Here is a 14170-nt window from a genome sequence, read left to right as displayed (position 1 = left end):
TAAACATTTTAAAGGCTGGATTTTCTTGCAGGTCCAAGTGCCCATTTCCAATGCGATGCCTATATCCAGTTTGGCACCGGTTTCTCACAGCGGTTGATAAACCCGTCACTCCGAGCCATGTGCTTGTCTAATGAGATCTCGTCACATTCAAAACACTGTGTCGCTTCACTCTTCTGCCCGGTGCACCCACAATTATATGCTTTAAATCCCACTGATTACATAACATTGGCCAACTCAATACAAGGTCACTGTATTATGAAACTAAACTAAACTAATTAGAGAGACTGTGTAATGTAACACTAATGTGTTTTTCCAGTTAAAAGCTTAATTTGTTTTAAAATATCTTTAAATCATTTAGCCCCTAATGAAAATATTGCACAAGTGCCTTTATAATCAACAGTATGCACATCTTGTGACTCATGTTACCTTCATCAGAAGACAATAGATAATGTAATAAGTGATTAATATTGTTGGATCTGAGTAGTAGCAGCACAAAAAGAGTTGCACCCCTTTTGTTATCCATTCTACTGTTGGCCATCTAGAGTTCCTGGATGAGCGTCGAGTGTTGAGGTGTTGAAGTAATGACACTAAATATGATTGTGGGTGTGTGAGAGGGTGGGGAATAGCCAGCTTCGCTCTTTCAAAATGAGCCCCCCCACCCCCCCACCCCGACTGCGGAGTGTCACAGCTTTCTTTCTGGGTTGCGGTAACAGACTTCACTCTAAGCGGACAACTACAAAAGGTGTGTTGAGTGTCATACTTTTTTAACGCTTAGTTTTTTAATCTGTGGTCATTTCGGTTTCTTATTTTCACTGATCAAAATTTAGTTCCAACTATTAGTAGTACTCTGAGGTTGAGATTTGATTTAAACCAGTCAACAGTGTCTGGAGTCATTTCCAGAAGGGAATTATACCCAAAGCTGTTGTCTTTTTTGTTTGCGATCTATTATCCTTTTTTTTTTTTTTTTTTAATGCTAACCAGTAAGTGACATTTCAGATTTCAATCACAGGACAAGCCGTCTTGGATTGTCAAAGCCAATATAATGTCATTAGGTGTACCAAGAATGTGCTTCTGACAAGAGGGCAGTACTAGAACAAACTTCCTGTGGTCATTTTTCTTTCGTCCCTCTAAATGGCTCTCTTGAAGTGGAAACAGCTTAGATTACGGAATTCGGGGACTCCTTTTAGCCGCGGCGTTGGTCTTCCTCCAAGCGCTGCTTCCAGAGCAACGCAGCCAAGCCAACGCCTGTCCGACATGCAGTGATCTCTGTGGTCTTGACCATGGATGTCACGCGTGTCCATTTAGGTGTGATGTAACTTCCCACATATGCCACACATGCACGGGTGTGTATGCACCGTACGCAGGTGCACTTCATGACTGACAGGAGTGCTTGCCAGTTCAGTGAGTCTTTAAATGTCAAAAGAGTGTCATATTTTCATACCAACAGCACCAGTTCCGGTATGCAGCCACTGGTTTTAGCCTTTATTAACCTCGTCCTCCATCACCACCGGACGTCACATGCAGTCTGCTCCTGGACTGGCGACTCAGCAGTAAAAATGTGGAACTTGCGTACGTTTTTTAAATGGGTGTTAGTTTCATAGTCATGTCTGAGGAAGTGAACCGCAACCTCATATGCATCTCTAGCATTTATAATGAATGATGGCACCAGTAGTTGTGACACTTCATGTTTGACTACTGAAGGTAAGAGGGAATAGTGTTTAGGTCCGGAATTTGAAATATTTTTTAGATATCTGCATTTTTAACACAATTAACTTTTTAGGGGGAACATTTAACATGGAAATGAATTTGTTTTAGCTGACATAGCGTCAAAATATTATTATAATGGGAAAAAAGGGAAAATCCTAAGTCATTCATTTTTAAACTTCAAATGGAAGTTTATGTATTTGTTGCTATGTTCTTTTGCCAATTATGTTGTTGTCTTTGATTTGATTGATAGTCATTTCTGTTGTTTCCGTGTATACTTTGTAGGGTGAAACACCATTTTCCTGTCAGAACAACAACCTGAATTATGGTTTTATGAATCCACATCATAGATAATGTACAACAGACATTTTATTTATTTTTATTTTATATTTTGTTTGTTCTTTTTTTTTTAAAGATGTAAATACCGAGATATGCAAAACAAAAATGAAAATTCCTCCAACAACTACAGAAATGTTGAGTTGCAATACAGGGGAGCCTTCTTCCAGGGGCCCTTCCCGTTTAATGACTGTCACATGACAATTCCTTCGTGTGTGTTGTCAGCTGCAAGGTGTTCCGGTTCATTTACTTTTGTGCTTATTGTGTGGCAGGAACATCAGGCACACGATGCAGTGCCAACAAATGCTGACACGTCGTTTCTGTGTGAACCGAAGTAACCTCTTTGGCTCAGCAGTCAGAGCACAGCAGGAATAATGATGTCCTCTCTTGACTCAAAAGTCCTCTGCCATGCAATCAGCGTGAAAGTGTAGCACATAACTCCCTCTGTTCCCTTTGTTTACAATATGCTCTGAGGAACATGAAGAGAAACAAAAAAGGCATCATTCCTTTAAGGTCCTTTTTATATGTGCAGTGAAATTTGTTCTCCCTGAGGGAGACCAAGTTACCATGTTATGCGTACGATAGAATCCAGATCTTGTGTCAGTACCTTGGTCAACAAAGATGATAAAAATAAATAATAAACATTTAAAACAGATTGACGTCACAGCTCTAATAGGAATGTTGTACTGGACTGCAAGTTACAGCAAACGACGGCATTCGCGCGCCTTTGATTCCCCAGGCCTGTCGAGACTTCCTGGACCTAGCCGAGACTCACAGTAGGAGGTGGCAGCGGGCACTGCAATATGAGCGTGAGCAGCGTACCCACCTGGAGGAGACCATCGAGCAGCTAGCCAAGCAGCACAACAGCCTGGAACGAGCGTGGAGAGCGGCACCGACACTTTCTGCCAGCGCACCCAGCGCCCCGACCAGCAAGAAGGGTGAGCCCGACCGACCTACTTCTCTTTCCACTTCGCTGGGCGAACCTCATGTGATTCTAGTGTCACGGATGTATACAAACCTCATCTTGGCAGAAGGTTTGTATTTGAATATGTTCTCCTTAGAGCTGTTAATATCCATCTGCCAGTCCCATCACATGGTGCCTATCACTCTGCTGTAAGACATAAGACAATGTGTCATTATTTTGTGACTACCTCAAGCAGGCTTGATGTGAATTGTTATCAACAAAGGAACATGACGATTGGTTCATTACATTGGACACTGGAATAAATCCTAATTGTGGCACAACTTGATGTTCAAAGCTACAGCAGCCCTAAGATTTGTTAATTATATTGATTGACATTTTGAAATATACATTGATAAACAAAGCATCAGATGTAGAAGTCCCAGAGGAGCATGCGACATCCAGGCTTGTTAACCAGTGGGAACACTGCCAATTTTACTAAGATGATTATTTCTTAATTAATAGCCAGGTGTACGTTGATTATACAGTATATGGCTCATTTCTGAACCTGGCAGAATGCATACAGGTTACCACGTGACATGCGTGTTGTGTGTGTTTGGTTTGCTCTTTATACATACTGTACGCATGTCCGTTTGATAGAAGGGAGTGAGAGGCCGCTCAAAGGAGAGGCGAGTGATGAAGATGAGGATACTGAGTACTTTGACGCCATGGAGGATTCCCCTGCATTTATCACAGTGACTGCAAGTGACAACACACAACGCAGGTCTGTCTCACTCGCTTTTGAACATGCTATAATGCTTTTCTTCCCAAAAGATTGTATCTCAATATGTGTTTTAACGGAATTTCAGACAGCTTTTGCTTGCAATTTCATGTTGTCAAATCCACTGCAGTGTGTACCGTCAATGGCATCAGGCCTTTTGTGTCTTTTCCAGGCGATCTCAGAGTAGTTTGAGTGGAGCAAGCGGCGCCAATTCCTACGACTGGAACCAGGGCGACCATGTAAGCGTTCTTACTTCCCCGAAGAGTCTAACTTGGTAGCACTGACATTTCTGATCACTGCTGACGTGATGTCGTCGTGATATCTCAGAGTTGCTGGAATCTGATTCGTTATGGCTCATTGCTTGCTGCTCGCCCAAGTAAACCAACATTCACAGTTCACACATTGGGAATAGGGCCTGATTTACTAAGATTCCAAATTGCGTGTTCACTCCAACAGATTGCGTGCACTGTTTGTGGGCATGTTACTGAGTTGTATAGAAGAAATCCGTCACTTTGATAATATGGGGGCAGCCAGCGACCGCATAAAAGCCATGTTTTCTTTGATTTAACTTGCTCTCCGAGCGCATGGGAATTCCGCCCATCCTGCGTAAAACCGTGTTTCAAACTTGGGACAGAACGCCCACAAAAAGGCTTTTCGAGAGGCCAGCACCAGTTGTCACCACTCGCTGAAACGATCCAGATGCAAGGAAATGCAGAGTTGAAAGGAGTTTTGTCATAGGTCTTATGGCATGACTCCTTCTTGTGACTGGCTCCAGGTCAACCCTCAGATCATTCAGAAGCTCCATAATTGCATTGCAAATAGATGATATGTGGCAATCATTTTTGTTTCTGGCATTTCAAAAATGTCCTCCCCATATCTCTTGTTTTGCCTACGGTATGCTTGCAGCGCTGTGTACAGTTTCATTGCCACCCCTGTCGCCTTCAAGATAAACACTTGCATGATTTAATTTCTTAATATGCAGCAGCAACATCTGCTCTTCTACCCCCAGTGCTGCTGCTTCTTGCTCACAGACTTGTCTTCTGTTCCCTTTCTGCCTCTTTTCGCTTGCTCATTGACTTTCTGATTTGTTTTCTGCTGTCAAGCTTTGCTCTGTCAAACCGGGGTCGAGTCCACTTCTTTTATTTACGTCCTCAGATGTCTCCAAGCTACAACGATGTGTCGGGGAAGGAGCTTCAGCCACGCAGACAACGGCGGACCCGTGTCCCCGACAAGCCGAACTACTCCCTCAATTTGTGGAGCATCATGAAGAACTGCATTGGCAAGGAGCTCTCCAAAATTCCAATGCCTGTAAGTGAGCAAAACTTGCTTTGTTTCGAAACATTGTGCTCTTGTTTCAACAACTTTCATTTGCCATCTTGCCCTCTGCATCTGCAGGTGAACTTCAATGAGCCTCTGTCAATGCTGCAGCGCCTCACTGAAGACTTGGAGTATCATGAGCTTCTGGATAAGGCAGCACGCTGTGACTCCTCGCTGGAGCAGATGTGTCTGGTTGCTGCCTTCTCCGTCTCTTCTTACGCCACCACCGTCCACCGGACAGCCAAACCCTTCAACCCGCTCCTGGGGGAGACCTACGAGCTTGATCGCCTGGAGGAGTTTGGCTACCGCTCACTGTGTGAGCAGGTAAGAGTAGCAACCACAACACACGCATTTAGTTTACAGACGCAAACTGGATATCGTATGTTCTGAATTGTACATGTGGCGTTTATGTTTATATCCATCTTGTAAGGTGAGCCATCACCCCCCTGCAGCTGCACATCATGTGATTTCCCAACGAGGCTGGACCTTGTGGCAGGAAATTACAATTGCCAGCAAGTTCCGTGGAAAATACCTCTCCATAATGCCTCTGGGTAAGGCGTTTTAGTCTTGCTGGCTGGAAAATCCTTAAATCAAACAAATGCTTAGTCTTACGAAGACAAGAGCATTAATTGCTAAATTGTGCATGAACTGCAAGCTACAAAAGACTCTCTCTCTCTTCCTGTAGAAGGGTTGGCCGCTGCAGTCCTACACACTTGATAGCCATGGGATAGTGACAATAAATCAGGATTGCTTCATGGCACTTTTGACAGAAACATAAAATATGGAATCAAGCCAGTCCTCCGTCTTAACATGGGTAGTTGAATGCAACAGCCGTCAATGGCAGTGAATGAGTTAAGGGGAGTTGACAAGATAGCTGGCGTAAAGATAGCTGGCATAAAATTGTGTTGTCATCTTACATCTCCAGGTGCCATTCATCTGCAATTCCACTCCAGCGGCAATCACTATGTGTGGAGAAAAGTCACGTCCACAGTGCATAACATCATTGTGGGCAAGCTGTGGATTGACCAGGTCTGTTTACAAGCACTTCTCATCAATAGCCTTTCATCCACACATCCCAGTCCCAAGCAATCGTTTTACCTTTAGACTAGCCTTAGCTCCTTTCCCCTTATTTAAACGGGATGTGCCAAGAAGAAGAAACAAAGAAAGCAATTTATTTATCAGTAGCTTTCATCTTAATCCAGGCAAACAAATAAAAGCCTTTTCTCTTAGTGGCGGAGTTAAATTGGAACTTGAGTTCTGTGTCTAAATTTTTCCCAGTGTTCTCCAGTATGCTCGAACTTTCAGACATTGTGTGGATTTCACCAAATTTTGCACCAGTAGCTAAGGAAAGCAACTAAAACACAATAAATCATTTGTGAGCTTCCAGTATTATGCAATATGTATCCACATTTCATGTACATATACGGTTAAACAAAGAAATAGGAGCCAGCAAAACAAATGGGACCTCATGATTTCATTTGTGATTTCTGTGTATAAAATCTTATTCATCTAGTGAAGGGAAAAAAGGGAGTTTTAGGATGTACATCATGCGCATTTATTCATAAGCATCTTCTGTGTATTGTACTGTCTTACTGTACATTATTTTAATTGCATCTCACTTCTTTTGTGTGTGTGTCTGCAGTCAGGGGACATTGAGATAGTGAATCACAGGACCAAAGAGACCTGCCAACTGAAATTCTCTCCCTACAGTTATTTCTCCAGGGATGTTGCTAGGAAGGTAAATCCTCCTTTCTGCTTTCCTCGCTGACACTTTTTTTTTTTAAACCTCTCCTCTTCTGCATGCAGAATAGTGGTGCTCCATTTATTTTCTTTTTTTTTCTATACTGTGACAGTTTTTCTGTGCAACAGGGGAGTTTAAAACACTCCCTTTGTTGTTGTTTTTATCGTGATATTTATTTGGTAATGCAGTTGGACAGTGAGGGGGGGGGGGGGGCGGAGAAAAAAGAACACAGAGCAACAAAAATGAAATGACAACCAGAACAATAGCAGATTAACGCAGTACATAAGTAACGTTGCATAGTAGTCTGTGAAGAAAACAGTAGGACGGGACAGGTAGTGAGCCTGGCAGTCCTACCGGTGTGTGGTGGGAGTGGCTACGTGGTGCCTCAATCGTGCACTTACTCTGGAGTGCAAATGAGAGGGAAAGCCAGAGAGTTAATCATAAAGGCTGCGTTACTGTGAGCTCAGATAGTCGTCTGTTCTGCTGAGCTGTCACATTGGGGATAGGGGGACTTGGTCTCACGGCCCTGGGGTCCCATCCCTTGGGGACACCGTCAATCGGACGCCACCCAGGCCAAGGGACGAAGATCCTGTCTGCCAGCCGCACTTCCCTTAGAGTGGTGAAGTTGTGTGAGACTGCCCCCTGTTGGAGAATACACACAACTTTATATGTATTTTTAAAAATACCTTCGTAGAACAACCACTACATTCACTGGTGAAAATATAAGGAGAAATAACAGTAATTAATCATTGTTGTTTTTTTAAAGGCAGACTTGCCACAGCTCCTGTATCGAAACTTAGTAGATTGTCCGTGCGCACCTTACAAAAGTCGGGTTAGTGGAATTCGAATGTTAAATTCAAGGGAAAAATGGGATTTACACTTGTTACTATCGTTCTGATAGTTATCCACCTAAACAGTGAGGTGGATGTTTTTGACTTTCCAGGTGACAGGTGTGGTGGCTGACAACGGTGGCCAGGCTCATTACATCCTGTCTGGTACGTGGGACGAGAAGATCGAGAGTGCCAAAATCATTCAGAGCAGCCGAGGCGGTAGCGGATCAGAGGGCAAGCAGAAGACCATCTACCAGACCTTGTCCCCCAAACTTTTATGGAAGAAGTATCCTCTCCCGTAAGAGCCTCTCGTCGCATGAGCCTCATTAAGCTGCACGCGCACTTTGTTGCGGTTCCCATCTGTCGTGAAAGGCTGAGTCTTTAGCTTTAGTGATGAATTAAACATGCTGCTCTTTCTAATCTCACCCAGAGAAAATGCTGAGAACATGTACTACTTCTCAGCGCTGGCGCTGACCCTGAACGAGCCGGACGATGGAGTCTGTCTGACCGACAGCCGTCTGAGGCCAGACCAGAGGCTGATGGAAGATGGTCGATGGGATGAAGCCAACTCTGAGAAACAAAGGTTAGAAGAGAAACAAAGAGCCGTGAGGAGGCGGAGAGAAGCGGAGGCCTCGGATGCCCTGGATGAAGGTACGGAAAAATGATGGGAGGTGTTATTAACCTTCATGCTGGTGTTTTTTGCGAGATTGATAGACCCCAAACAATGTTTTGTTCAATGCTAAGGATGCTTTGTTCAGTGCAATGACTTTATGTCGCCAGTTGTAACCGGCTGTGTCATTATGTACATCTGCACAGATTAAAAAAATAAACATAATAATAATCTTTTTGCTTTTATTAGCTACACCAGAGGGACAAAAGTATTAGACCTACAACCATCATTGATTTGGGTGTGTGCTGGGTGGATTGTATTGCTGTATCCATGACCTGTCTCTTTTCCCCCCTCCCCCAAATGGTGGTCAGAATGTGGTAATGACTCTGGTGAGTGCGGGTTACTCTGCGCCCTCTGTTGACGCACACACATACACGGACATCTTCTGTGTGTTTTCTTTATTTTCTGCCATTGTTGGACCCGCATGATGCCTCTCTTCATTTCTACTTCTAGGAAGAAAAAAAAAAGGAATCAGGAAAAAAAAAAAAAATCCTCTGCACACATGTTGTATATAAATGTCGAAATCTACTCTGTATAGTGTAGTCAGCTGTGTGTGAACAAGTTAGCTTCATCTTTGTTTAAAGTTACGTTTCCAGTGTTGTGTTTTGTTTTGTAGGAGCTACAGCATTAGCTGTCTACTGATCTACTTCCTAAGTTGTCGTTTTGCACACATGAATTCCATTCAAACTCTTCAGTGCAGCATGAAGCCGGTTCACATTTGGAGCATTCCCAAATGCAGCACACAGCGACTGATTGCTTCTCGTAAACACGATGTGTGCGTATGGGGGGGACACTTTCCTAGCAAGTGCGGTTCGATGACAGCGGCTGTGATCCTTTTGGCAGGTCGAGAATACGAAGGCTACCGGCCACTGTGGTTTCAGCGAAGGAGAGACTCGGTCACCGGGGAGACAAACTTTGTGTACAAAGGAGGCTACTGGGAGGCCAAGGAGAGACAGGACTGGACCATGTGTCCCAATATATTCTAACGCAGGACGCTTCCCCCGCATCAGGACCTCAGGAGACACGGAGATGCTCGGCCTCGGCTCCTTCGGCAGTGTGACGTAGCAGGCTTATGAGCACTATGTGGAGATGGTGAATGTGACACACGTACTCTTGTAACACTTCGTACCTCCAATTGTACACTCCCACTGCTTTACAGACGGAAATATGACGGGATGCGGTCGGAGGTGTAACGTCAACTCTATAACAGCGCCTAATGAGGAGCTTTAACGATGCACTTTTCAGCATAGTTTTAAATGGTTGCCCGTGCGGAATTAGATTGAGGCTGTAGATCGACACGTTGCAACAAGAGATTTATCAAAAGTCACTGTCAGTCTTCAAGTGAGTTACAGCAAGTATATCACCGCTGTTTTATTTATTACTGTACTTCCAATTAGCATTTCAATGCCATGAGGATAAAGCCAGTTTGCTTTAGTTGTAACAAAGTAACTCGACATTTCCCATTATAACATTCTTTCATGAAAAATGTATTAAAATGCTGTGAAAATAAACATGGATTAACCAGAAGGATGGGGGATAAATTGAAAGTGACAGAAATTGCCAACCTTAATCCAGTATACAGAATATTTTATGTCTTACGTGTTGCAGACACAGTGAGACTTGATCGGAATTCTGCATTGAAGCATTTTATTTCCTGCAACATGCAATTAGTACTTAATTAAATCCTCTCTTTTTAGAGATTAGACTCATATGAGCCTGCCCTCGAAAGTATTTAATATGAAAGTAAAGAAATTCGGCTCTATTTTGAAGTCCCTGGAACAATCGTATTTTTTTTCCGCCACTTGTGTTGAAATGTATCTCGTTCAGCACTCAGATTGTCCATTGTTCGGAGTGCGTCTCTGCATATGCACACTGAACTTGCGAAGGCACATTGGTGTTCATCTTGCTGGGAAAGTCCAGTTTGAATGTAACATAGGCTTTCGTACAATATTTCTCTAAATTCCCATATCGGTATGACTTGCAAGTGTGTTTCATTGCAGTTCAGGCTTCAAATTTGTGAAAGCGCTCTAGTAGTCGGTCGCAATTCTACATGGAATATTCTGATGAAATTCATGGATATCAAGCATCTCAGAAGTGAATTGGCACAATTCACTGTGCATGAAGTGAAGCTAGAACTCATCTTTGTGTCCGTTTTCCTTCGGTGCATCACATGCTGCATCCTCGCTGACTGCTTCCAAGTGACGGCATCCGCTGTTCGGTACTAACAAAATGTAGCTCCACTTGCTCCTCGGTGTCTCGTTATAGTTTCTAGTTTCTTCCATTGGCACTGTGTGAGCCTGGCGCCTCTGTTGTCAGCGGGTTCAAAGTTGTAGAAAAGAAACAGGGCTGGTTCCTGTTTGGCGGTCAGCTGAAGCCGCAGAGGCCTTTGCTCCACGCTCGCTTACAGTTCCAACGTGTCGTCCGTGGTGTTTGTACAACGATCTGCGATCGGGGCTTTTCAAGGTACACTCAAGTCTTTTTGCCTTTAATGAACTGGCCTGTGCACTACACATCTAGTGACAACCAATATTTTTTTTGTAATCATTGGTAGGAATGTAGATTTCAAGGCTAGAGGTACTGTATGTTCCGTCTAGTCTGTTTGTGTGAATATTTTGTGATAAGATTATACTGTAAAATAAAGTCATATGAGAATTAAGCTATCTGTACAGCATATTTGAAACACGGTCATAAATTAGCATTTGAGCTGGGATATTATAATTTCTAGAATTACTCAGAGGCACACTAGTTAGCTACATATTTCATGTTTATTGCTCCAAAATCACAGAAAAGGGGCTTTAATTTTATTTTTGTATGAAAACCCACGATACGAGCACATCTGACACACATCTGCTTGTTCTACTGATTTTGAATACAAAAAGGATAAATGCATTTAACAGGGAAAAGAAGACCATTGAGCAGGTATCATTTTTAGCAGTGATAGTCTGTTCCAATGAATTAACTATGATCACTGTTTACACAGCCATATAGCAGCGTCCCATGTCTATAAAGCGCTATCAATATTAAAAAGATAAATACATTGAAAAGGCATCATTTTGGGAATTACACATTTAGTCAGACAAGCGCCTCTAAAGTCAGAAACCCCCCCCCCCCCCCCCAAAAAAAAAACAACAACAACAAAACAATTAACGCAAACCCATGTAGTTAAATAAGGTCTTTGAATCATATCCATGTTGTGTTTAAAGCGGGGGTGGTCAACCTACGACCCGTGGCACAGTATTTGATGCAGCCTGACATGCAATTTTTAACACACAAAACCTCAGAAAAAAACTTTCACTGAAATTCCAAACTATTGTAGATCTGCATTTTGAATGACAACATCCATTTCATCAGTATATTTCCCCACAAATGACAAAGGGTGGTGACATTGCTGTACAGGATCAGACAAATGTAGCAATAACACACAAGTGGAGATTTTGCTCTTCTCCCCCCCAGCCTCGTGCAGAAAGGGGGAAAACATTCAAAGTGTACGGAGAGGTGGAGAGCGTACTGTAGATTAAACAATGTTTTCGATCATCTGCCTTCCCTTTCTGTTGAGGGTTAATGTTTTTCTCTCAGCATTTCTCACCCGACTCTTGGTGTGACTTCAGCTTTCATTTTTGTATGCTCTTACTCTTGACCTTCTTGTGGGTGCCATTATTCCAATGTTTGCATATTTATACTGTTTCTAATGTGATAGATTTGTGTGCTCTGGCGGCACCCGATTTCTTCCCATTCGATGCTGCTTGGTTCCAAAGTAGAAGCAAAGTGTGTGAAAGATGGAAATTGTTTTTTCTTGCCTTGTCCAAACTCAATTCTACTGGGACTGTGACCTGTGGTTTGCTTGGGTAAATGCTGCTGATTTTATTAATCTGTGTAAGTAAAAAAGAAATTCCACACAGCACAAGAGCGGTCTGGTAGAAATATCAAAGGTTGCTGACATGCCTTGACTTCTTTTACTTCCCTAATACACACATTGTAGGTGTATTCAGCTGTAAAGCAGAATTTAGAGGTGGTTGTTTTTACATACATGTATTTTCCCCCCATCAATTTATAACATTGTCTTATAACAACCAAGGCACAACAATAACAAAAATAAAGTTGTTGACACTGGAGGTCTTGTATTATTAAATTCTCACCCCCCCCGCCCCCCCCCCCCCTCATTAGGAGCAAGGAATTACATTTGAATCCTGAAGAATTGTAAGCCTTCTTTGAAGACTGAACTTGGTACGGTATCACAAAAATGTATACAGTACTGTGTCAATCTTAAGTAAGTGGCAATGTTCTTTTTATTTATTTATTTATTTATTTATTTTTTAATTCTCCATGTGCTCTACATCAGGGGGTGGGCAAAGTATGGCCCGCGGGCAACATGCACCCCGTTCCGTTCTTCAACCCAACCCACCGAGCATTTACATGATCAAAGGTCCTGTCATATTTGCCACATTAATTTAGCTAAAATGTGTTAATTATAAAGGGATTATTCATTTTGAACTTTCTTTTTACACATCAATGATGATGTCGCCTAGACCTTTGTGCAGGCAGTGCGGGTTCGGTTCCCACTCAGTGACTGTGGGAATGGTTGTCGGTCTCGTGATGTGCTCTGACACTGACAGTCCAGGGTGTGGACTGACTCCAGGCTTTTCGCCTGGAGTCAGCTGGGATAGGCTCCTGCTCACCATGACCCTCAGTAGGATGATCGGTATAGAAAATGGATAGATGGATGGACATTTATCTCAGTAAATAACTGGTTGATTGATTTATTGTAAATAATCCATTCATAATATGAATAGACAAATGTGCTGTACATACTTTATAGATGTAATTTAATTCATTTTAAATAAAAGTTACTTATTATTAAAATACCTGCGACCCTAATGAGGATATCCGGTATGGAAAATAGATGGATGTTATTAGAGTAAACTATATCCATGTTTCTTTTTCTTTAAAAACAAACAAAAAAAAACTTCTACAAATGAGCTGTCCCATTCTACACTTTTTAAAAATCAAATGTGGCCCCTGACTCAAGGTTGTGCTCAAGGGCCTTGAGCACAAAAGTTTTCCCACCCTTGGTCTAGATAAAGTACATTGAGATCTTAAATTACAGACAAGATGTCCTTACTCTTACAAATCAACAAATGGGATTAGGCATTGCATGACACGGGTTTCAGGCAGGGGCGAGTCGGGATCGATTACTTTGGGTGGGCTGAGCCCATGGCTGACTATTGGAAATAGTTTTAGACCTTGAAAAAGACCATTTGGTGGGCGACCCAAAATCGGGCTAGCCTTGCCACTAATAGATAATAATAATGAATTACTATTAATCGATTTATCCAATACATTATACAAGTCTGGTTTATTGTCAGAAAATCACAGATATTTTGTAATGGTATGAATACAATATAAGTATTTCATCAGAAGAAAGGAATATCACAAACATTGTTGCTAGTCTCCAACTATATAAAGAAGAATAAGTTTACAAGGTCACTTTTTGGATTTGAATAATAGACAACACTTAGAAATTTAGTATGTACAGATTAACAACTACATAAAAAAAGAAACTAAGACAAATTCATCCATCCATTATCATGCAATAATGTATTTTTTTAACACTCACCTCCACCTGGCTGAGTTTTATATATATATATGTCTATTTATTGAAAAGCAGACATTTGCAAACAGTCAGTGTTTTGTAAAGTGTCATGTCGTAAACTAGCATTTAACTAGATTTAGCACATGTAGGTATGGCAATAAAAGCGACCTGCCATCGTTTTAAAATAAACACCCACAATACAATAAACACCAACTCGAGATCTTAAAAAATAAGAACAAACACCACGTATGAACACATCCTATCTTGGCATAAATACTTCACGGAGACATTTCATATCGT

The 14170-nt window shown here is 42.1% G+C and overlaps 1 protein-coding gene across 3 annotated transcripts in view; it reads left to right on the top strand.

The window, feature by feature from the left end:
• The window catches only part of osbp2b (oxysterol binding protein 2b), a 34979-nt gene extending 23568 nt beyond the window's left edge, over nt 1-11411 (top strand). For 2 of the 3 annotated variants that reach the window (XM_061671573.1, XM_061671574.1), the window contains 11 exons: nt 2780-2978; nt 3602-3725; nt 3895-3961; nt 4878-5030; nt 5118-5363; nt 5470-5590; nt 5965-6068; nt 6682-6777; nt 7724-7908; nt 8041-8261; nt 9124-11411. In XM_061671573.1, the coding sequence (XP_061527557.1) occupies nt 2780-2978; nt 3602-3725; nt 3895-3961; nt 4878-5030; nt 5118-5363; nt 5470-5590; nt 5965-6068; nt 6682-6777; nt 7724-7908; nt 8041-8261; nt 9124-9266 (1659 nt within the window). In that variant the 3' untranslated portion in view covers nt 9267-11411. Of the gene's footprint in view, nt 1-2779; nt 2979-3601; nt 3726-3894; nt 3962-4877; nt 5031-5117; nt 5364-5469; nt 5591-5964; nt 6069-6681; nt 6778-7723; nt 7909-8040; nt 9056-9123 lie in introns of all 3 variants that reach the window. The other variant, XR_009768260.1, reaches the window with a different exon arrangement.
• The last annotated feature ends 2759 nt before the right edge of the window (nt 11412-14170 follow it).

Source organism: Phycodurus eques, chromosome 3 (assembly GCF_024500275.1).
Source record: "Phycodurus eques isolate BA_2022a chromosome 3, UOR_Pequ_1.1, whole genome shotgun sequence".
NCBI classification, from domain to species: Eukaryota; Metazoa; Chordata; class Actinopteri; order Syngnathiformes; family Syngnathidae; genus Phycodurus; species Phycodurus eques.
Note: the sequence above shows the minus strand (reverse complement) of the source record. Positions and strands in the feature narration are given on the sequence as shown.